The sequence below is a fragment of the Triturus cristatus genome, chromosome 5_1 (genome assembly GCF_964204655.1).
Source record: "Triturus cristatus chromosome 5_1, aTriCri1.1, whole genome shotgun sequence".
In the NCBI taxonomy this organism is placed as follows: domain Eukaryota; kingdom Metazoa; phylum Chordata; class Amphibia; order Caudata; family Salamandridae; genus Triturus; species Triturus cristatus.
The window spans coordinates 404,622,570-404,647,753 of record NC_140587.1 but is presented as its reverse complement, the minus strand read 5'-3'; the positions used below and the strand labels follow the sequence as shown (position 1 = coordinate 404,647,753).

At 45.8% G+C, this 25,184-nt stretch overlaps 1 protein-coding gene across 15 annotated transcripts in view; it reads right to left on the bottom strand.

The window, feature by feature from the left end:
• The window catches only part of UBR5 (ubiquitin protein ligase E3 component n-recognin 5), a 2,036,132-nt gene that overhangs the window by 1,095,064 nt on the left and 915,884 nt on the right, over positions 1-25,184 (bottom strand). For all 15 annotated transcript variants that reach the window (XM_085605144.1, XM_085605147.1, XM_085605145.1 and 12 more), the window contains one exon: positions 10,067-10,190. In XM_085605144.1, the coding sequence (XP_085461270.1) occupies positions 10,067-10,190 (124 nt within the window). The remainder of the gene's footprint in view (positions 1-10,066; positions 10,191-25,184) is intronic.

Below are 25,184 nucleotides of genomic sequence, written 5' to 3'. Positions count from 1 at the left end.
ACATAGTCATGTTGAGGGAGTCCCCAAACATCCCCCAAGAGCAAAAACGGCATTATTTTTTTTTCGGCAATTTCGCGGGGTACGCTTACCGTACGCTTACCGTAAGCGTACGGTAAAAAAATAAAAATAAAAAAAACACTATCCACACTTTCTCCACCCCTTGTGGAAATGGTGGCCGAAGGCCACCATTTGTGCATGGCTTATCAGAGCACAGAAAATTTTCCCAAAAAATTTCAACAGATTACCTATCACAAGGAAGCGCATAATATGTCCTCCATGTGCGCACGGTGCGCGAAGCGCATCGTGCGTACATGGCCCATCTAGCGTAACGTGGGCACGGCACTAACTGCGTAAAGTGGGTGCGCGGTGCGCGAAGCGCACCGCGTGCTCACTGTGCGCGCACGGTGCGCGAAGCGCACCGTGCGCGCACGGAACGAACTGCGTTAAGTGGGCGCGCACGCCACGAATGGCGTAAAGTCACTTAGCATTTAAAAAACCGTACAAATTCACTGAAAAAACCATAGGTTTCACACACGTTATAGTTAGGAATTAGCATTTAAAAAACCTTGCAAATTCACTGAAAAAACCATAGGTTTCACACATGTTATAGTTAGCGGAAATTTTACTGATAAAAAACCAATGAAATTGCCCCGTTATAGTTAGTGCTGGCAACTATAACTCACGCGACCGCAATCTTCTGCTGATGACATATGTGTCTTTATGAAAAAAAAATATTTGTAATATATGTATAGCTAAAAATGTATGGAAGAAGACATGGGCAAATAAGTGTCTAAATACAGTATTAGCATCAGCAGAGGATTGCGGTCGCGTGAGTTATAGTTGCCAGCACTAACTATAACGGGGCAATTTCATTGGTTTTTTATCAGTAAAATTTCCGCTAACTATAACATGTGTGAAACCTATGGTTTTTTCAGTGAATATATATATATATACATACATACATATATATATATATATATATATATATATATATATATATATATATATATATATCTCTCTGAAAACCAAAGCATTTCCAAGTAATAAAATGTATGGAATACAATCCTGCCAGAGGTTGACAAGAATAAAAGTCTGAGGGTCAACCCCTAGACAGTTTTAGACTTCTTTCTGCTCTTCTTTTGGTCCCTTTTCCTTGGGAGACTATCGGTTTCTTTTTCTCTCAGAAGTACATACTAGTGTACGTTCTGACTGTTTTTTCTTTATACTCTACCCTCACCACCTTCTTTCATCATCCACTCTAAAAAATTGCGCTCCACCTAAGGTGTTGGTCTGCACCTAGGTGTATGATGCGGCCCAATGATGAAGCATGACACTCTCGGGTGTGTGAGGGCAGTATTATAAAATCTATTGATTTTCCCACTTTCTAGCGTCCAATATTGTCTTATTTGCTTTTTTCCACTGTATTGATTGTGTCTCTGTTGTGTGAGATTAAGTGTATGTGAGGGAGTCAGAGACAGTCTTATCCCTCGTCTCTTCTGCATTGTGGTTTGAAGGTAATAGATTGCCCCAGATGGAAAAGAGCGACCACCTTAGGCAGAAAAGCAGTCCTGGTCCTGAGAACCACCTTTTTTGCCTGAATGGCTAAAAATGGAGGTTTAGAATTAAGAGCCTGAAGCTCACTTACCCTCCTGGATGAGGTAATAGCAATCAGAAAAAACGTTTTGAAATTAAGAAGTCTCAACGGACAACTAAAAAGGAGACCCCATCAAAAAAGTTAGTACTAAATTTAAATCCCACTGAGGCATAACGAAGGGAGTGGGAGGAAACTTATTGGTGAGGCCCTTAATAAACCGCATAACAATGGGGACTTTAACAAAGACGGCTCGTCCGGCCAACAGAGGAAAGCCGACAGGTAACCCTTTACTGTAGGCACAGCACAACCTTGCAGAGCCAAAGAAAGCTAAAAAGCAAGTACAAATGGTCCTTCAAAGGATTAATGGACCTCTCTCCACACCATTTAACAAACTTGGACCGCCTAGAAGAATAAATAGATTTGGTGGAGTGTCTCCTGGATGATAAAATAACATCCACCACATCTGGTGGGAGAGAGAAAGAACTCAGGTTGCCCCGTTCAATCTCCAGGCATGAAAGTGCAGGCTCTGGAGGTGGGGGTCTAGAACCTTCCCAGCAACTGCGAGAGGAGATCTGCCCTGAAAAGGAGACGGATCGGGGGTGAGAAGAGGGGTGAATTAGATCTGTGTACCACACCCTTCTTGGCTAATCCGGATCGATCAATATGACTTGGGCCCGGCCTTGGCGAACCTTCCTCAGTATCAGAGGAATCAAGGGTATGGGAGGAAAAGCGGAAAGGAGTTGAGACCCAATCCACTTCAAACGCATCCCCCAATGCTCCCTGTATCGGATATTGGAGACTGCAGAACGACGGGCAGTGCGCATTCTCTTGAGTGGCAAACAGGACTACACAAGGAAACCCCCACAACCTGAAAATGCGGCGAATCACCTCTGGGTGAAACCTCCACTTGTGGTCAGCTGAGTACTGCCAACAGACTGTCCGCCCGCACATTTAGCCCCCCAGCCAGATGATTTGCAAACACACAAATCTGATGGCCATGAACCCAGGACCAGAGTCGCAGAGCCTCTCTGCAGAGACAATACAACCAGACTCTTCCGGTTTGTTTATCTACCACATCGCGGTAGTGTTGTCTGTCAGGACTTGAATCGACTGACCACAAAGGGAGGGAAGAAAGGCCTTGAGAGCCAAACGTATTGTCTGCAATTCCAGAAGATTGATGTGAAGCAAACTTTCCTACAGAGACCAAATTTCAAGATCCTCAGATTTGCATCCCACCCTAGAGTGGAGGCATCCGTGATTACTGTGGCCACCTGTGGAGGAGGTTGAAAAGGCTTTCCTTGAGAGAAGTTGCCTCAAACACTCCACTATAACAGATCCACTGGAGTGTCTCTAGATTCTGACCACCTCCATGAGATCTCCGTTGTATTGAAACCACTGCCTGCGGAGGCACCACTGGAGTGCACTCATGGGTCAACATGAATGGTTGACCAACAGTATGCAGGAAGCGAACAGACCGAGCAGGCGTAGGACGTTCAGGACTGGAACAACCGCTCCATCTTGAAACAAAGGAATAATTTTCTGAATGTCGAGAATCCTCTGTGGAGGAAGAGATCAACACAGTAGTGCCCAATACTGCTCCTATGAACAGGCTGCGCTGAGAGGGCACCAGGTGAGAATCTCAAATTGAACAACAGTTGCGTTGTTACCTGCAAGTGACGCAGCACCATCTCTGGTAACCTTGCTTTGAGCAGCCAGTCGTCCAAATAAAGGAAAACCGGAATCCCTGACCTTCTGAGATGTGATGCCACCACCGCCATCACATTTGTAAAGACCCTAGGTGCGGAAGTGAGACCGTACGGAAGGATCTCAAACTGGTAGTGTTGAGATACTACCGTAAACCGGAGATACTTTCAATTAGACTTGAGAATAGGGATGTGGAAATACGCATCTTGCAAGTCAATCAACACCATCCAGTCTTCCTGCTGCAGCACTAGAAGAACCTGAGCTAAGGTCAGCAACTTGAATTTCTCTGCTTGAGGTAAAAAATCAAGGTCCAGGATCGGCATCTACCGACCGTCCTTCTTGGGGATCAGGAAATATCGAGAGTAGCATCCCTTATCCCTTTCCTGCTCCAGAACCACCTCTATTACAAATTTTGCAACAAAGCAAGAAACTCCTGCTGCAAAAAGTAGCAAATGGTCATCTGAACACCATCCCTGGGGAGGAGGGTAAGGAGGTGGAAACTCTTGAAAACGCAGGGCGTACCCATTTTCCACAAGATTCAAAACCCAACGGTCCAAAGTAACCGATTTCCAATCTTATAGAAAAAGGGACACCCGGCCCCCTACAGGACCAGCATGCTCCAAGATGGGGCTTTCCCGCTGTACCGGTGGTGGGGACAGGAGAGGAGGAGGAAGACTGAACTCGAGAAGCTCCTGGCAGATGGCCTCTACCCTTCCCTCTGTATGACTTGTACAGAGGATTCTGCTGTTGTTGCTGCTGTGACTGTTGACTACCTCGGAAGGAAGCTATTTTCCCAAAGCCTCGATACCTTTTGTAACCATTGCCCCTAGGCTGTGACTGCAGGCCCAAGGATCTTGCCGTAGCCCTACTGTCCTTGAAACGCTGCAGTGCAGAATCTGCCTTTGCTCCAAACAGTCTTGATCCATCGAAGGGTAGATCGAGCAAAGCAGCTTGCACATCAGGAGAGAAACCCGAAGACCTAAGCCATGCATGTCTCCTAGTAGCCTTTGAAGAGCCCATTAACCGGGTGACCGAGTCTGCCGTTCACAGACCCGTCTAAATAACTTGAAGGGCCACCGCTTGGGTGTCTGATAGTGCCTCTAAAAAGTGAAAACTGTCATTTACAGGCAACTTAGGATCTACTTGATTGACCGTATTCATCAGTGCATGAATGTACCTGCCTAGCCACAATGTGGCATTTGTAGACTTAAGAGCCATACTTGCTGAGAACACCTTTTTGGCCGACTGCAAGTTTCTTCGAGTCTCTATCCCCCGTGGTAGTAGGGAATGACCCATTAGACTGTTTGGAACAAGAAGCCTGAACCACCAAGCTTTCTGGAGAAGGATGGACGGAAAGAAAGGCTGGATCGCCAGGAGAGGGCTTGTAACGCCTTGCCACTGACCTAGATACTGCAGGGGCAGAGAAGGGCTTCAGCCAAACCCCCATAATCGGCAGAGGTTCAACAATAGAGGAGGGAGAATGCAACACTTCAGTCAACATATTTTTGATCTCACTTCAGCTGAGGGTAACTGTAGGTCCAACAGATCAGCAGCCTTCCAAATGAATGCGTGGTAAGGGGCAACATTCTGAGAAGGCAAGGCCTTTGGAGAGGAAAGCTCCCGTTTAAGGTAAGTATATAGGCCACTGGACTTCTGCAGACCTTCGAAGTCGTCTACAGAGTCGAAGATCTCCCCTTCCTCATGCTCTTGCTGGTACTCCTCTTCCTCCAGCAGTCTCTGCACTTCCCTCCTGGAGTGCTGCTTCATAATCGGCAGCGCCGGTGACAACAGTGCCAAAAAAGGCCCTTCCGAAGCAGGAAGCAGCGCCGATAGAATCTAGGATGACATCGGTCCCACGCCAGACAGTGCCGGTGACTGAGGAATCAAGAGTCGAAAAACTCAGAACCGGAAACTTCCGTGACAAAACCGTCGGCATAAAAAAGCACGAAAGGCTCCTAGGCATACTGTTGGGGGAGGCCCAAATTAAAGGCGGCGGATCCTAGGGGCCAGACAGCGCACCGGTAGGGCAAGATGCCTTGGCAAACAAGTCAAACATCGCATTGAGGAAATGCAAAGGATCCGCTCCAGGTCCTGGAAAAGGAGGATAAGGATCCGGAAACACTTGGTCCTGTTCAACACGAGGCCTTACAGGGGGCTGAAGCAGAGGTGCCAGACACACCGGAGCCGGCACAGGTGAAGCTGCAGGAACCGGAGAAGACTCTCTCAGAGCGAGGGAATCACTGGTCGCCGGTGAACTCCCCGACGGATAATAGGCCGGAGTCGCACGTGGAGAAGGTAAAGATCCGCAGCTTCAGAGCCGATGTCGATCTCGAAGACCTGCCCTTCGAAGACAAATGTCGAGACCTATGTCTTCTCTTTTTCATGTGCTTCTTCGACTTCGAAGCATGCAAAGTCGATGACTTTGACCTCTTTTGAAGTCTCTTCTCTTCTTTGGCACAAGCCATGAAGAATTTCGCCTCTCGCTCCTTCAATGCCTTCAAGTTCATCTTCCGACAGCACGAAAACCCTTCAATGTCCTGGTCCGAAGAGAGACACCACAGACAATCTTTATGGGTATCTGTGTTGCACGTATGACCCCAACACTCTCTGCAGGGCATGAAACCTGATCTCTTCGAAATAGCTATTTCCAGTTCAACATGAAGAAAGCTAGTAAAGTTAAACCAAGCAAAATGGAGAGGCCTTGAAAAAACACTGTTACGCGTCCACGGCCCAGAAAAAAGGGAACTGACGTCAGTACGCCTGACGAGGGATTCTTATGGCTCCAGTGACGACATACAGAGTCGTGAGCAGATCCGTGCTATTGTGACGTCCTCGTCATCGTGGGAGAGCGAAGAAAAGAATTTCTGTGGAATGCTAGTGCAAGGGTAATTCAAAACATGAGGAATCCACAGGCAGATTTATCCATAAAATGTTGCTGAATTGCTGATGTACTTTGACTGAGTGTGCCCTGGGCTCCTGCCAATCAGGTACCCAGGGCATATGTTCCTTCCCTAAAACTGTGTTGAAGCCTAAACCCAAATGGCATCTCTGGCCACGTCAGCCCCTGGTAAATGGTACACTAGGTACCCAGGGCCTTGTGACCAGAGAAGACCCCTTAAGGCTGCAGCACTTATTGTGCCACCCTTAGAGGCCCTGTAGACAGACAGACAGACAGACAGACAGACAGACAGACAGACAGACAGACAGACAGACAGACAGACAGACAGACAGACAGACAGACAGACAGACAGACACACACTGCCTTTGCAGGATGAGTGTCTTGGTGCAGAACGAAACCGAGTCGACATGGCACACATCCCTGTGTGCCATGCCCACAACACACACTGCCCTGGCATACATCAGCCACCCCTCTAGCTGGGTGCCCTATGCCAGTGGTGTGGGTACAGGTGCATGAACCCTGTGCCCCTACAGTACCCAGGTCCATTCCTGGGCACTGTAAGTGCAGTGCTGCCATTTAAGAGTATATGGTGCTGGGAGATGTCCACAAGAACTCCACAGCACGATGATGGCTACACTGAAGACTGAGAAGTTTGGTATTAAACCTGCACTGATGCCAGTGTGGGATTTAATTTACAATGCACGACAGAGGGCATCTTAGAGATGCCCCCTGAACCTAACCTACAATCCACGTCTTGTCTGAGGGGCTGCCTAGGTCGCGACCCAGCAGGCATGTTGCTGGACCCCTGGGTAGAGAGCCATCCGCTCTACTGGGCCTGCAACAATACAATTCCTTGGCGAGGTGCTTGGTCTCCTCCCCCAGGATGGGCAGGGGGAAGCTTCAAAGGCATGCCGCCTTTGTGAGCCTCCCCAGACCACTTGCTGTACTCGGCAACTGGTCCCCACTCTGGCGGGAAGACTGGCGGGAAAGCCTCTGCCAACCCCACCCCTCAGGTGGGGGAGGCGAGGTGAAGAACATCTCCGGGCTCTCGTCATCTTGAAGATGGGGAGCCCTGCCCAATCAGGACTAGGGTCCTGCCCCCCTCCGACTGGAGAGTGGCAGGATAGGGGGTGTACCCACCCCAGGGAAGGGAGCTATTGGTCCCTGCCTTTTACCTACCTGTAACACCCCTAAATTTAGTATTTAGGGGCACCCTGAACCTTCCGTCCTCAGATCCCGAATCCGAAACAAGCAAGAAGAACAAGAAGTAAGAAGACCTGCCGTGCAGCTGCTAACAAGAGGACGACACCAACTGACTTGGCCCCAGCCTTACAGGCCTGTCGACCCTCGAACCTGCTCCTGCAAAAAAATCCGGCGTCTCCAGTGGTCAGCAACCTCGAAAGCCCCGGAGGACCTGGCTGCCTTGTGACTCTACAAAGACTGGGACTCCCACAAGCAGTGGTTCTGCTCAAAGCAACAAACCTCTGGTGCCAGCCAGGAACCGCGACTCCTGCACACACGGCACCTGCCGAGCCTGGCCTGTGCCTGAGTGGACAAAGACCACGAGGACGTCCCCCCGGCAACTGTGACCAAGAATCCAGCACCCAAGGACCCTCCTCGACGCTCCTAATGACGTCTGCAGCCTCAGAACCAGCGACCCCGCCAACCGCGACCAACAGTGGGTAAGATTTCCCAACGCCAAAAGGCACCCCTGCACCCGGTGCCCAACTCCTGGGTGCCTACATAACCTACAGTTTCCCAACTTACCTCTCGAAGTGGTGGTCGCAGCTGAAGAATCTTCGTCCCCGAGCTTGTAGCCTTTGTTCGTCTGGTAGCCTCTCCATTAAAATACATTGAGCGCCCGACGGCTCAAAAGCACCCTGCACCCAGCCGCCTAAGTGCACTTGGAAGTGCAACATCCATCCTATCTTACTTCCCCCACTTGCCCTGAGTAAGTGACCAGGAGCCCAGCTCCCACAGCCGCACGGTTTGCCTGCAAGCAGCCACCAACCAAAGGCCCCCTGCCTGCCGTAGGCTTACATTGGGCCTAACTCTCTCTGCACCCGGCTGCCCCTGTGCCACTGAGGGTGTAACAACTGTACCTACCTGACCCTGGGAGACCCCCTGAGTCTATGCCCAGAACCTTAACTGTGCAAGTCGAATACTTACCTGAAAGCCGATAACTCACTTTTTCTCCATAGGGTAACATTGACTGGTTTCATTTGGAAATTCTTCGAAGTGTCTTGTTTTGAAACTTTTAAATATTCACTAAAAATCAGCCTAACGACGAAAATGAAATTACTCACCTGTTATCAGGAGAGATCCCAGTGCTGGATCTTGGTGCCCAGCACTGACCCTGAAAAGTAATTACAACTGTACTTACAGATAACTTGATTTTCCGCCATAGGATAACATTGCCTGGTTTTTGCCAGAAATTCTTCCAAGTGTCGATTTACAAATATTCCTTAAAAATCGCCTGTGTAACAAAAACGATTTCTTTCAACTGTTTACAGGAAATGCACCAGGGTTGAATCCAGGATCCAACCCTAAGAAAATAATACGTAAAGTAACTGAAATTGCATTTACTTAAATAACTCCCCTTCAGCTCAATGTTATAATTGTGTTTGAATTGTGTTGCCTATTGCAACAGCTGTAACTATTGCATTTACAAGTCTATTGCTTATTGAAAGTATACAACTACAGCATCTTATTCTGAGAAAGTATTTTGATATCTATTGTTGGTTCTAAAATAAAGCTACTATATATTTTTATATACAAAACAATTGGCCTAGAGTTCAGTTCTTGAGTGTGTGAGACCATTTGCTGACTGAGTGTGTACAACAAATGCTTTACACTGTCCTCTGATACTGCCTTACTGCTCGACCAAGCTACCACTTTAGAGAGTAAGGTTATATCTAACTTTAGCCTCTGCCAAACCTCTGGGGACTGTGGACTCCGTGCACACTGAACCTTACTTTGGTTCAGTATATACAGAGCCACTTTCTTACACTTGTGATGTATAAGCTGCAATTATTGAGGTCTTTTTCTCCTACATAAAGTACATAAGCGCCTTTCCGGCATCAAAAATGCACAGAGCTAATTCTGTATGTGTATGTAGAATTTGAAATAATCATTGTAACTGAATGGACGGATTAACACTTAGTTGAGATTCATAGGAATATTTTTTGTTTGTTCTCATGACTATCTTATTTTTAAGAATATGCAAAGGACTTTCACTGCCAAATAAATTCACTAACAACGCAAACAAAATGTGTCAGCATTGCCTTATGCATCAGTCTCATTGGTTTATTGCTGGAAGCATGCATGAAGGTTTCATATTTTTGCTCATTTTAAAATTCGCTCAATAACTTCAAGAAAATAGGTGTCATTTGTGAACATCTTGTGTAGGTCACAACTGTGGACAAATGACTTGTAACAATGTAAAAATTAGTTTTCAGACTAGTAAATGATTAGTAGTCGGTATTTTTCTTGTGTGATTTGTTCAAGCAACCCATTGTGTTTAACCCACTTTAGTTCACAACACTTTCATGTTGCTGTTTTTCTGCCTCTAAAATCACATCTACACCCCTCTGGAGTAGATTTAGGCGGAGGGATTCAATGACTTCAGAAAATAAGATGCTAAGCTACAAGTATTGTTTTAACAATTATACAGTTTGGGTGGGAGGTTGAGGGTAGAATGCATACATCTGGTATATGCTAAAGCTGCAAAACCTAGACCTCGCAATCAGAGGCTATAATAAAAATACCTTCTTGTAAGATCCCAAAAAACAACATTTTTCATCAACTACCATCCTTACAATAAGCACCCAATTAGGTTCAATTAATACAAAAAAGTTTAAGAATCTTACTTGGCTGAAAATAGATCTCGGAGATAAGGCTGTAAAACTGCACTATCACATAACAATTTCAATATGAAATGAGCATTTGCCTTACGATCCTTTGATTCCACTATGGAGGGCTCGGAAGACGGCCCTGAAATAAAAAGAAAAACAGTAATTATTGTAAACACTTATGAAATACCAAATGAAACTTAAGACTAAATAAAAAATAAGCAAAGGAAACATGCTGAGCACTTTAAATATTTTTGTATGAAATCTTGATTGCAAACTTACAAATCATAATTAGGGCTCCCGGTTTTATAGTATGTATATTTTCATTTCCGTCTGTATTTATCCATATTTATTTTTTTACAAATTTTACCTGTATTTATCCATATTTATTTTAGGTTTTGTAAACAAAAAAAAATGAAGCTGAAATGTGTATATTTCTGCATATATTTAACCAGTTAATGTGCACTCGTGCTTGAATGGCTGACTGGTTTCAATGATATATATACACACTCAGGGGGTAAAATATGCAATTGTAAGAAAATATGTAAATTTAAGACTCCAGGTTGTGCAAATCTATCTAGACGTTTTACTAAAATCCCTATTTTTTTTTTTAACCCCCTTGCCTGTCAATCCACACAGCTATTGGCCTGGCAGTCATGATTGACAGCATTTAGAATCACTCAAAAACTACCCAATTTCCATTTTTATCCACATTTAAAAATAAATACAGACAGGGAAATAAATGGTTTTCTGTCTGTATTCATCTATAAATCAGTCAAAACTGAGAACAGGGAGCCTTAATCATAAATAACATGCTTGACTTTCCTCAAAAACCAAAGTTCTATCACAGCAGGCATCTATTTTTTAAACCAGTGACTTTAGTGTGGTGTGGTTTAGAGAGATTCTGCAAGACACAAATGAGTAGCCTTACACAAGTTGAGTGTACTGGTGTCCTTTTCTTCACCTTGGCCAGGTTGCCAATGACCCATACCTTCAGTCACCTCCTATGTCAGCCCAATTAAAGTTTCAGGAAAAAAGCTTGTGTATATTGTCGGCAAATAGTTGCCAGTTCTCTCCTATAACGTGAGCATTCCTTTCGTTTGGATCTCCTCTAGATCCAAGTCTATCCCCTTAAAGTGTGGGGTTTGCCATGGATCTACTGTCTCACCAGCAACTTCCATCTCTACTTGGAACTCCTTGGAACATTCTTGGTCAACAAAAGCAAAATACTTACCAGTAGGAGAAGTTTTGCAGCTTGAAGAGTTTTCAGGATTCACATGCTGTCATTCTGCCACCTAGTGGTTGGATCCGGAATAGTCTTTTTTTTTTCTCTCTTCTGGACATCATCGACCACCATTTGGTGCTAGGTACGTCCCGTATGTGACGTCAGAGGGCGCTCTGGAAGTTGTTGTGCGTTGTACCCATCTTTGGATTGTTGTTTTTTTCTAGTGATTTAGTCTTATAGTCCTTTAGATGGTACCTTTGTGAAATGTTAGTCATGCTTCCCCACCTGTTTGTATTCCTTGTAGGGGAGGCTGGGTCGCATGTAAATCCAGAAAACTCTTCAAGCTGCAAAACTACTCCAACTAGTAAGTAACCATTTCGTTTTGCAGTGTTAATCCTTTTCTGGATTCACGTGCTGTGCATTTGATTACATAGCGGTTTCTCCATTCTTCAGGAGGTTGTAGATGAAGGAAGATTTTGCGAACAGGTGTTGAAGTAACTTTTGTCCTATTTGTGCTTCCTTATTTATTTGTATATCCACACAGTAATGTTTGGTGCAAGTGTGTGTGGATGCCCATGTTGCTGCAGCACACATTGTCCATTGGCACATTGGCCATGAATGCAAGTTGTTCCTTTCTTTCTAGTTGAGTGAGCTCTTGGTTGTACACTTAGGCTTTTTCCTGCGCAGGCATAGCATAGTTGGATGATTTGGACTATCCATCGAGAAATTGTTGCCTTTGTGACAGGTCCCCCTGTGTTTGTGTGTGAGTAGGTAAAAAACAACTGTTTGCTCTTGCAAACCTGTTCTGTTTTCTGCAGATAATACAGTAGAGCCCTCCTTACATCCAGGGTATGGAGGCTCCTTTTGAATGAAGGTCTTTGAAGAAGACTCGTAGGAGAATGCTTTGATTCAAGTGATACTTGGATACAACCTTTGGTAAGAATTGTGGATTAGATCTTAGGATAACATTGTCTTTATGGATTTGCATGTATGGTTCTTTTATTGTAGTTAACGCTTTTAGTCCACCTACTCTCCTAAAGATGTAATGGAAATTAGAAAAGCTGTCTTTAAAGTGATGTGTTTGAGGTCTGCCTTATGCATGATCTCCAAACGGTTCTGTCATAAGTTGCGTCAGGACTGTATTTAGACTCCACATGGGGGCTGGTGCTGTTCTCGGCGGAGAAATGCTTTTATACCCCTCTGGGAACCTCTTAATGAAATTTCTTTTAAAGAAGCTCTTGAATGATTTTACTCTGGTGTAAGCTATGATGGGCACGAAACGTACTTTTAGGCTTGAGTAGTTGATGTGACTGTCTAGGTGGAGAGTTAGATATATGATCACAGTTTCGCGTGGGTTGATTGTGTTTATTAGGTTGTTTACTGTGCACCAAGTGGTGTACCGCTTCCATTTTGCAGCATAGCACTGCCTTGTCTGTTTCCTTACCTCCTTTAGAATTTCCATTGTTCGCTGAGGTATGTTTAGGTGGTCAAACTCTACGTATTCAGGTCCCAGGCCGCTAGGTGTAGTGTTGCTGGCTCCGGGTGGAAGATTTGGCCGAGTTGCATTGTTAGTAGGCCCTTGCCTACTCCGAGTCAGATTATTTGTCCCTTGGACAGTTCTAGCAGACTTGAGTACCATGTTGGTCTGGCCCATTGTGGAGCAATGAGAATTAGGTTTGTTCCTGGTTGACTTTCTTTTTCTAGAACTCTCCGAATTACAGGTATTGGTGTAAAGGTGTATGCAAATGTATCTAACAAATTGAGTGACAGGGCATTCCCTTTCGTGAGGTGGTGAGGAAACCGAGGCAAATAACTGGCATTTCTTGTTCTGTATTGTAGCAAACAGGTCTATCTTTGGGGTCCCTTCGAGTCTGAAGATGTACTGTATTCTCTTCTGCTTCCGTTCCCAATCGAGAGAGCAGGTGTCTGCCTGCTCAGCTGATCTGTTGCCCATTGCCAGATTTGTTGTGCTAGCTTGCTTAGCGGAAATGATTTCGTACCTCCCGGTTTGTTAAGGTAACACATTGTGGTAGTGTTGTCTGTTTGAATCAAGACAGTCGTCTTGTGAAAGTGTTTCTGGAACGCTTTTAGCGCTAGGAATACTGTTTTGATTTCCAGGTAATTGATGTGTTTTATACAGTAGAGGTCGTTCTACTGGCCTAGTATTTTCAGTTGTTTGTAGTGTGCTCCCCATCGGTTGTAATTTTCACAGTAGGAGTTAGATCTTTGAAAGTGCTGCCCTTGTTTTATGTTCCTGGATACCCACCAATGTATTTCTGCTTGCAGTTTATGCATAACAACCACTAGATCCTTCCAACTCTCTGTGACCAGTTCTTGACAAGCCATTCCTGGAAGGGGCGCATATGTAGGCGGGCATGAGGAATGAGTGGGATGCGTGACGTTATCATGCTCATGAGTTTCATGACTCTTCTCACTGTCAGAGATTGACCCCTCTGGTAGAGGGAAGATTGTTTGAGGGCTTTTATCCTCTTTTGTGTAGGATAAGCCCGTGCGAGTTTTGAGTTGAGTCTTGCCCCTAAGAAGGTTTTTTTCTTTTTCTGTGCTTGTAGAGGTTTTCTTGTAATTTATAGACTATTCTAATTCTTGGAACGTATGGATTGCCCTTCGCTCATGGCTGATACATTTGTTCCTTGTGTTTGCCCATATAAGCCAGTCGTCTAGGTAAGGGTAGACATGTACTCCTCCTTTACCCAGGTGCGCTGCTACTGTGGCTAGGCACTTGATGAAGACTTGTGGTGCTGATTTTATTCCGAAAGGGAGTACCTTGAACTGGTGGTGTGTTCCTTCGTGTAGGAACCGGAGAAATCTTTTGTGGCTTTTGCTCATAGGAATGCGTAAATAGGCGTCCTTGAGGTCTTTTGTGGCAGTGTAATCCCCCCTTAAATTTGCGGTATTATTTATTGGAGAGTAGCCACTCTGAAATGTTGAGTCAAAATGAATTTCTTTATGAACCGTAGGTACAGGATGGGTCTTAGCAAAAGGCCATTTGGGCAATAGGAAATATGGTGAGTAGTTTCCTTTGAAAAGTTCTTGCTTTGGCACAATTTCTATTACTTGTTTTTGAAGAAGCTCCGTTATTTCCAAATTCAACGGTGTCAGTTCAGACTAGAGGCACTTCTTAATCCTTGGTGGGTTTGCTGGTGGTGGTTTTGTCAGTTCTATGCAATACCCTTACTTTATCAAGTTTAATATTCAATTGTCTGTAGTGATCTTTTGCCACTGTTGTATGTATTGTGATATCCTGCCTCCCACCGCTGTTGTATGGGGGTCCTTTGCTTTATAGGAGTCAGTTGGAACCATTTGCTCTTCCTCTAGGGTGCTGGCCTCTTGAAAGGACTGTTTTAGCTGCTGTTGCCAGTTTTGGTATCCTGCCTGCTGGCTTGTTTGTTTGTTGACCATTTCCTTGACCATTTCCTTGGCCCTGTTGTTGATGAGACATTTGCTGTCCCTAAACAAATGCTCCTCTTCCTGTGGGTTTTCTTCCATTAAACCCTCCTCTTTTAAAAACACCTCTTGGTTGCAGGGATCCCATGGCTCTTGCAGTCTGTCTTTTTAAATCTGTTGGAGGTACTCATCTACTTACTTTCCAAACAGTGTGTCTTCTGTAAACAGTCTGTTAATAATGGAGGTTTGAACCTCCCGCTTCAAACTGGATATTTTAAGCCAGACATGCCTTCTTAGTGAGGTGCCTGTGCAAATTTGTCTGCTGCGTCCAGTCCTGATTTAAGACGTGTTTGCTATGTTTTTGTCTTCCTGGACAACAGCTTTTGCCCTTTTCTAGTCATCTTCAGGGAGCTTGTTGATGAGCTCCTCGATGTTATCCTATTGCTGAGGTCCTTACCTGATCAACAGGGCATTTGAATTTACGATGTGCCATTGCGTCGCCGCCTCTTTTTCCATTTTCCATCCTATCATATCCAAATGTTTGCTTTCCTTCTCTGGAGGTGGTCCACTGTTACAAATAGCATTTGCCCTTCCTCTTGCTGTGGTGACAATAATGGAGTCAGGCACTGTATTTCCTTGGATATACTTGGGGTCCTTGGAAGAGGGCCTGTACTTCTTCGACACTTGGTGTTACTCCCTTACTAGAGGCAGGCTCTTTGAAGGCTTCTTTGCCCTCATCCAGAATGCTTGGGAGCATTGGCAGGTATTGCGAGTCCTTGTTAGCTGGGGCTACTGTTTCTAATAAGAAACATGTGTCTCCCTTTTCTTCTTTGAGGATGACCCTGAAAGAGTCAGCTGCTCTCTTCACCAAGCCTTGTAGAAGGCTATGTCATCTGGAGGAGAAGCATTCGAAGGATAACAGCATATCTCCTCTTCTGGGCTTTCTGTGTCAATGTCGTTCCATTTGTCCTCAAAAGCTTCAGAGGATTCCTCTTCTTCTGAAGCGTCGATGTACTCCTCGAGGCGTCAACGTGCTGTTCAGGAGTTTGAGATGACTCGAATGTCTCCTCTTCTTACACTTCAGCATCTTGCATCAACCTTGTTGCTGTCAGGAATCGTTGGAATACGGAATTCCTTAAGTGATGCGTCTAACTCCTCCTTCTGGAGAAGTGCTGTCATTTCGGCTTTGAGCAGTCTTTCTTTTCGACCTCGAGGGCTCTCTCGGTGTCGGAGACTAGGGATTTTCTCTTCTTGGTTGCATCTGTCTATGCGGGTGTCATAACTCCCTTCGGGGGTTCGTGTTCGACCCTCTTTTTTGGCGTCTTGGGCGATCTTCCTTAGTCAGCGCCCCTCGGTAGGGTTTCATGTGGATCCTTGGATCGCAGCTGGCCTTCGATCTGCTTTTCCTTCGGCTTTGGGGCTGCCTAAGGCTATGCCTTATTATTGTGTGTAGGAAGCTGGCTCTGTATATACTATACCAAAGTGAGGTATAGTTTGCACAGAGTCCAGAGGAACCCCAGCGGTAGGCAGAGGTAAAAGTAGATAGCACCTTACTCGCCATTTGTGGTAGTGTGGTCGAGCAGTAAGGCTTTATCAGAGGGTAGTGTTAAGCATTTGCTGTACAAATCCAGTCAGCAAATGAATTCACACACTCAAAGACTAAACTTCAGAATAATTGGTTTTGTATCAAAATATTCTTTTAGTTATTTTATTTCCTAGAACCAAGCAAGCCGGGCACAGGTAAGTGATAAATACTTTGCAGTAATAATGCAGCTTGTAAACTGTTTGTATTGCAATTGTATATATACTTAGGTTTGATTATAGTAGAACTACTAGTAATGCAACGCTTTGAAATTTTGTACATATACTTTGTATTGGCTTTTCAGTAGAATGTCAAGTAGATTACTTTACAGATTACTTTTCTTACACAGTGCAGTATACCTGGATACTACAATGGGACATTTCCTGTAAACAGGTAAGTAAAAGGGTTTTGGTTATTTTGTTACAGTCTTCGAGACTTTTGAAGAGTTTCCAACTCCACACTTAGAAACGTTTCGCAGAAAAAAACAGTCTATATTATCTTATAGAGGAAAATAGGGTTATCAGTTCAAAGGTAAGTATTCGGTTGTGGGAGTTGGTATTTTGGGGGCAGAATCAGGGGTCCCCCAGGGTCTAGGATGCACTTGTTACACCCTCAGCGGCACTAGGGCGGCCGGGTGCAGAGTGCTGAGGTCCAATGTTATCCAATGGGGGAAAGGGGGCCTCCGGTTGGTGCCAGGTCCATTCCTGGGCACTAAGTGCAGTGCTGCCATTTAAGAGTATATGGTGCTGGGAGATCGTCAAACACGAACTCCACAGCACCATGATGGCAACACTGAAGACTGAAGTTTGGTATCAAACTTCTCAGAACATTAAACCCGCAATGATGCCAGTGTGCGATTTAATGTACAATGAACGACAGAGGGCATCTTAGAGATGCCCCCTGAACCTAAACAACAATCCACGTCTTGTCTGAGGGGCTGCCTAGGCTGCCACACAGCAGACCTGTTGCTGGACCCCTGGGTAGAGAGCCATCCACTCTCCTGGGCCTGCAACAATGCACATCCTGGGCGAGGCCCTAGGTCTCCTTCCCCAGGATGGGCAGGGGAAGCTTCAAAGGCATGCCGCCTTTGTGAGCTTCTCCAGGCCACTTGCTGTACTCAGCAACTGGTCCCTACCGGTTCTAAACCCCCACTCTGCTGGGAAGACTGGCCGAAAACTCCAAGTAAGGACAGGGGATGTGCCAGCCATGCCAGCCCTGCCAACCCCACCCCTCAGGTGGGGGAAGGGACGTGAAGCACATCTCCGGGCCCTCGCCATCTAGAAGATGGGGAGCCCTACCCAATCAGGACTAGGCCACTGCCCCCCTCCCACAGAAGAGTGGCATGATAGGGGGTGTACCCGCCCCAGGACAGGGACCCAGTGGTCCCTGCCCTTTACCTACCTGTAACACCCCTAAATTTAGTATTTAGGGGCACCCTGAACCTTCCTTCCTGAGATTCCAGATTCTAAAACAGCAAAGAAGATCAAGAAGAACGACCCGCCGTGCAGCTGCTAAGAAGAGGAAGACATCAACTGCTTTGGCCCCAGCCCTACCGGCCTGTCGAGCCCCGAACCTGCTCCTGCTAAATCCCGGCACCTCCTGTGGCCAGCTGTAGGAAGGTGGATATCAGACTATGGTTACCCCCAACTTTTTGCCTAGTGTCTAGCTGGTTTTTCGACTTAGTTGGCCTGAGATCCTGCCATTCAGGGTCTCAGGCTGTCTGCTCTCTCTTTAAAATGGACTCCATGTACCCTAGGTACATACCCAATTGGTAAGGATCACCTTATTGGACCCTGTACAGTGTACCCTAGGTACCCAGGGCATAGGTGTACCCTAGGCCTCCCAGGGGCTGCAGCATGTATTATGCCACCCCTGGTCTGGCCTTCCAATCAGACAACTGGCTGATCACTCAGCTGGGGCAAGGTCGTGTAATCACCCCTTGCTTAGATATAGTATACCTATATCTACCCTTAAAATAGACACATGTGTACCTATCAGCCACTCCTATGGCAGGCCTTAACAATCCTGGAGGCAGAGTGCTTGGTAACATGTGAGATGGTGCTCTAGCATGAGCTGAGCCTGTCTGCAGCTATCGGAACCATGTCCTTCTAGCTGTTCTATGATATAGCCTACTATATACTCCTAAAGTACCTCATAATCTTAAACGGTTATGGTAACTATGGTTTGGCTTAATCAAAACATGTCATGTAAGGTGTCTAAGAAGAATACCCCCATACCATTTCTGGTGATGAGGATATTATTCCTCCCTTCTAAAGGGAGAGACATGTTAAAATCCTACTTTGCTGTTTAACTCTCACCAAAGCCTCAGCATCACAAAATGGATGCTGCTGCCACAGACACGAGTCTGACCTCCTGCTGCTGGGAGCCCTCCAAGCCAGGGAGGCCTGGACAATAGGTTTCCTGCTTGGGGAGGTGCTAGCACCTCCCCAGACAGACTTTAGTGTATTGGAGCAGGGAGGGCTGAAAGGAATGAGACATGCCTGGGGCACACAAGGTGCTCCATGCATAGTCCAGTTCAAACCGGTGCTGGGGCACTCCAGCCCCAGCTCTGGCGCGGAACTGGACAAAGGAAAGGGGGTGTAGCCACTCCCCTTCCTGGTCCCACCCATAGGAGGGACCTTGCAGGTAGCCCAGCCCACTAGCCCAGTATATTAGTAGCTAGTTGGGCCCTGCTAGATTAGATTATCCTGAACCTGCAACTTGAACAGAAACTCTGGACCTTCGACATTCGACGAAAGAAGAAGACTGAAGAATCTCCCTTGTGGCCAAGGAGTGGTCACCCTGTGCGAACAGGCACCATCAAGAGACTTGCCCTTTGCTTTGCTGAAGTTCTACGAGGGACCGACTGCAGAGCCTGACCAGAGCCTTGACTTCCAGACTTCTCCGACCCTGATCCACATCCACAGCCAAGCTGAGATCCGTGGAGGCGACGAGAGACGTGGGACCAGCTACCTGGGAAAAGTGGCGAGTATCTTCCAGCGCAGCTTCTGAGGTACCCTGGAGGTTGTGCACCGGGGATTGAGAAGCCCCAACCCCCATCTGCACCGAAGATCAGCCCCCCACACTCCACGAGTCCTGCGTGGGACCCTTCTGCATTTTCCTGCTTGCCGCGTCAGTCCGGTTGCTTGCCCGTTGGCTAGTAACCTTTGCGACGACACACCTTCAATTTTCCACTGCTGGTTTGGCTCCTCCAGACTGGCTCCTGCTCCTCTGTAAAAGAGAAGCACCCCAGACCTTCCTGGTCTGCACCAGAAGCAAGTTTTCCATTCTTCGTGGGTTCCGCTTGCCAAGGCATAGTGAGTCCTAGTTCGACTTTGACGCCGCCGACAGCACGAGCCTTCGTGGGACAGCTCGCCTCCTGGTCCTGGTCGTCCTCGACGTCTCCTGGTACCCGTGGCTGCTGCGAAAGGCTTCACCTCTTCACCTGCAATCTCCCGACATCGCCTGGTTCCTTCCTGGTTCCACGTGGTCACTAGCTAGTGACCCAGACTCTGTCCCTTCTGCTTGCAGGTATCCTTCCTTCTTGATCCCGACCTTGGGATCCACCGGACACTCTTCACTGACTGCCTGTCAGCATCTTTCCTTCAGGCATCCATAGGAGTCGACGACGAAACCCGACGCAAGTCCACACCTATGCACCCGCAGCCCGTGGGCTAGGTAACTTGGGTACTCCGGTGCTCATCAGGGTATTGACTATCCTATTTATTTATTTTTTATTTATTTGAGCGATTTATAGAGCGCGCAAATACCCGAGGGTGTCTAGGCGCTACGGACTGCAGACAGTAGAGGTTTAGTGTGGAGCTCATTGGTTAAAAAGCCAGGTTTTTATCAGTTTCCTGAAGGCAGGTAGCGTTGGACAAGTTTTAATGCAAAGAGGAAGGGAATTCCATAGTTTGGAAGTGGCAATGGTGAATATTTTGTCACCCGAGGATGCCTTGTAGGTGCGGGGAACCCTCAGCATGTTGGCGGTGGAGGAGCGTAGGGTTCGATTAGGCACATGGGTACAGAAGGCCTTTTTTAGAAAGTCTGGTCCCGTGTTGTGGATTGCCTTAAAGGCAATGCAGAGGGCTTTAAACTTGATGCGGCTTGTTATTGGTAGCCAGTGCAGACTCCGGACCACTGGGGAAATTGAGTTGCGTTTGGGGGTGCCTGTTATTAATCTGGCAAAAAATGAACAATGGTTCCGGAAGGGGGAAGTAATTATTTATACTAGAAAGAAATCAAATTTCATAGAACACAGCATAAGTAGATCAAGAGAAAAAATCAATCAATATTACGCAATGGATAACATTTGCAAAAAAACAAATAATTTATTTATGGAGATTCATTTTGATGTCAACTCAGTTATCAATTCATTGGAATATGAACGAAACATAGAGAAGGCTGTATATACAAGAATTGGCAAAAAAGCGACGCAGTGACAAAGTGAATAAGGTGACTAAGTGTAAATGTGAAGTTGCAAGTATTTACAATATATATACGTGATAATTAATAAAATACACAAACAGTTTTTGCAGAGATTCGCAAAAAACGTCCTCCGTTTGGTTATAGAGATAGGAGAAACCTTGTAAGCCACATGTCCTAATTGTTTTATAATACAAGGAGTTCCAATTGGTACAGGACTGTAGAACCGTCAACGTTTCGACCCTATAATAACCAGTCGTTGTGCAAAGTCGTATCGGGTCTTCTTCAGGACATAGGTAGTGTATAACAGCCTAAAATTCAGGAGATGAGACTGATTTTTCAATTATAATCGTGTCCATTCGAATTCAATCAGAAGGCACTGCCAGAATCATAGAGGGTCCTGATTCGTCTTGGTCTAGTTTTTGGGCTTTTTTCATTTACACTCGGATTCCAAGGACCTGACTTCAGGGCAGATATATGGATTAAAGTAGTGTGGACATCAGGACACAAGTTCAGCTGATGTCCTTCGTATTTAACTTCTTAGTTAATGAGAGTCCGACTGCAGCATGTATCTGATACATGCTGCAGGTCCTTGGAATCAGAGTGTAAATGAAAAAAGCCCAAAAACTAGACCAAGACGAATCAGGACCCTCTATGATTCTGTCAGTGCCTTCTGATTGAATTCGAATGGACACGATTGTAATTGAAAAATCAGTCTCATCTCCTGAATTTTAGGCTGTTATACACTACCTATGTCCTGAAGAAGACCCGATACGACTTTGCACAACGACTGGTTATTATAGGGTCGAAACGTTGACGGTTCTACAGTCCTGTACCAATTGGAACTCCTTGTATTATAAAACAATTAGGACATGTGGCTTACAAGGTTTCTCCTATCTCTATAACCAAACGGAGGACGTTTTTTGCGAATCTCTGCAAAAACTGTTTGTGTATTTTATTAATTATCACGTATATATATTGTAAATACTTGCAACTTCACATTTACACTTAGTCACCTTATTCACTTTGTCACTGCGTCGCTTTTTTGCCAATTCTTGTATATACAGCCTTCTCTATGTTTCGTTCATATTCCAATGAATTGATAACTGAGTTGACATCAAAATGAATCTCCATAAATAAATTATTTGTTTTTTTGCAAATGTTATCCATTGCGTAATATTGATTGATTTTTTCTCTTGATCTACTTATGCTGTGTTCTATGAAATTTGATTTCTTTCTAGTATAAATAATTACTTCCCCCTTCCGGAACCATTGTTCATTTTTTGTTGATAAAGCCCAGGTTCCTTGGGTTATAGGGTTACCCCTGTTTGTTTAATTGTTATTAATCTGGCAGCGGCGTTTTGCACCATCTGTAATTTGTTGGTAATCCTTTGTTGGGCATTGATGAGCAGCCCGTTACAGTAGTCAATTTTCGACATCACAAGCGTGCTGACCAGAGTTTTTCCTGCATTGGGGGGGGAGGAACAGTAAAAGTTTTTTGATCATTTTGAGAGTGTAGAATGATGATGAGACGATGGCGTTTGTGTGGGCTGAGAAGGTTAGTTTGTCATCAAATATGACCCCCAGGTTTCTAGCTTTGGATACAGGGAGGGGTGGAGGTCCCAAGGTGGTCGGCCACCAAGTGGGGGACCAAGCTGGATGTAGGTTGCCGAAGATCACGACCTCCGTTTTGTCGGAGTTTAACTTTAAACAATTGTTAGCCATCCAGGAGCTGATGGCAAGCATGCCTGTCTGAAAGTTGGCTGCAATTGCTTCTCCGTCGTTGTTAATTGTAAGTACGAGCTGTGTGTCGTCGGCGTAGGATGTCAACCTCATCCCGTGAGCTTTAATTACCTTGGCCAGGTCCGACACATAGATATTAAAAAGTGTCGGACTCAAGGATGACCCTTGTGGCACTCCAAAAGGGAGGGTAAATGGGGGAGAGTTGAATTCGCCGAGACTCACCAGCTGAGTACGGTTGGATAAAAAGGAGGCCAGTAGATCCTTTGCTTTAAATTTGACGCCTATGCTTGAGACACGGTCGATCAGAGTGGTATGGTCGACCGTGTCAAAGGCCGCTGACAGATCTAGCAGTATCAAGACAGCTGATCCGCCTAGGTCTCGGGTAGCTCTAATTTCATCAGCGGCTTTGATGAGGGCGGTTTCTGTCCCATGGCCCTTTCTAAAGCCAAATTGTGTATCATCCAAAAGACTGTTTTCTTCAATGTAATTAGTAAGTTGTGTGTTCATAATTTTTTCAAAAATTTTTGCTGGGAAAGGAAGGTTAGTGATAGGTCGATAGTTTTTGGTATCTAGCGGGTCCAGGTGCTGTTTCTTTAGCAGGGGTTTGATGGTTGCCCTTTTCCAGGCAGTGGGGTAGATGCCTGTGTCAAACATGGCGTTGCAGATGTCTGTAAGATTAGGGGCTAGTAGGTCGGGAATGAGTTTTAGTACCGTGGGTGGACAGGGGTCAGTTGGAGAGCCTGATTTTATAGTTAAGATGTAGTCTTTTATTTGTTCGGGTGAGACTTGATGGAAATGCGATAATGATGGAGAGTTATCCTAGTGTCTAGTTCTCAAGTCTCGACTTCCTAGCTACTCCAGAAGTGTCCTAAATCTTATTAATTCTAAACTGTACTATTTCGATCGATTATATGCATTACGCGTGAGTGTTTCCACTCTGCACCTGAATCCCATGGGCCTCCCACTTCCTAACTGTTGGTAGGGTAGTGTAGCCCCAGCGATTCCCTAGGCCTAGGCCTATCCTATTTCCGTGACAGTGGTCCTTATACCACTTACTTAGTATATGGTTTGCGTGGCCCCTAGGGCCTAACTGTATTACTTACCTGTGTGACTTAATGTATGCTTGAATAAGACTGTTGTACTTACCTCGAATCTCATAAAGAGTGCTGAGGGTTTGACTAGAATAAATACACTTTATTTTATATATATCTGATGTGGTGTCCTTTCATTTGGTATTCAAGGGGTTACAAATGGTATAACAGCTGGCTTCACATGCCATTCAGAGTTTAGCCTAAGACTGCTCTTGTCCGTGCTACCACTAGGATAGCTGGTCTATAAGGTTGACTTTACAACCAATCACCATAAGGGTTGTTTGGACTGATACAAGGTGTACACTAGAATTAGTGACATCATATATCAGGCCAACTTCTCACACCAGCAACCTCACAAACCCCGGAGGACCTGGCTACTTTGTGACTGAGCATCTGGGACTCCCACGAGCAGTGGCTCTGCTCAAAGCAAGTTTCTAATCCCTGGCATCAGCCCGGAACCGCGAACCCTGCACACTCTGCACCCGCCAAGCCTGGCCTGTGCTGGAGTGGAAAAAGACCCCAAGGACGTCCCCCCGGCAACTGAGACCCCGAATCCGGCACCCAAGGACCCAACTCGACACGCCTGATGACGCCTGCAGCCTCAGAACCAGGGACCAACCGCGATCAACAGAGGGTAAGATTTCTCGACACCAAAAGGCACCCCTTCACCCGGCGCCCTGCGGCCCCCTGTGCCCGACTCCTGGGCACCTACCTATCCTCCAACTACCCAACTTACCTCGAAGTGGTGGTGGCACCTGAAGAATCTTCGTCCCCGAGCTTGCAGCCTTTGTTCGTCCTTGAGCTTTTCCATAGCAAACCCCATTGAGCACCCGAAGGATCAAAAGCACCCTGCCGCCTGAGTGGCCCTGGCAGTGCAACTTCTACTCCTACCTACTTCCCTATTTGCCCTGAGCAAGTGACCAGGAGCCCAGCTCCCACAGCCGCGTGGCCTGCTAGTCAGCAGCCACCAACCAAGGGCCCCCTGCCTCCCATAGGATAACATTGGGCCTAACTCACTCTGCAACCGGCTGCCCCTGTACCGCTGAGGGTGTAACAACTGTACTTACCTGACCCTGGGAGACCCCTGAATCTATGCCCAGAACCTTAACACTGCCAGTCGAGTACTTAACCAAAAGCCAATAACTCACTTTTCTTCCATAGGGTAACATTGACTGGTTTCTCTTGAAATTTCTTCTAATTTTGGAGTTTCTAAACTTTAAAATATTCACCTAAAATCAACCGAGTAACGAAAACGGAAATACTCACCTGCTATTAGGAGAGATCCCAGTGCTGGATCTTGGTGCCCAGCACTGACCCTGAAAAGTACTTACGACCGTACATACCACTAACTCAATTTTCTTCCACAGGAAGCCATAGACAGTTTTTCTGTGAAATTTCTTCTAAGTGTTGATTTTTGCAAACTACAAATATTCTTTAAAAATCGTACCAACTGTGAAAACGTAATTACTTACCTGTTTTAGATAGATGTCCCAGTAATGAGCCTAGGAGCCCAGCACTGGATTACAAAAGTAACGAGAACATACTTTATCCGTAACTCGAATTTTCTTCCATAGTGAACCATTGACTGTTTTCTGTGAATTTCTTCTATGTGTCGATTTTGCAAACTTATAAATATTCCTTAAAAATCGACTGTATAACAAACGA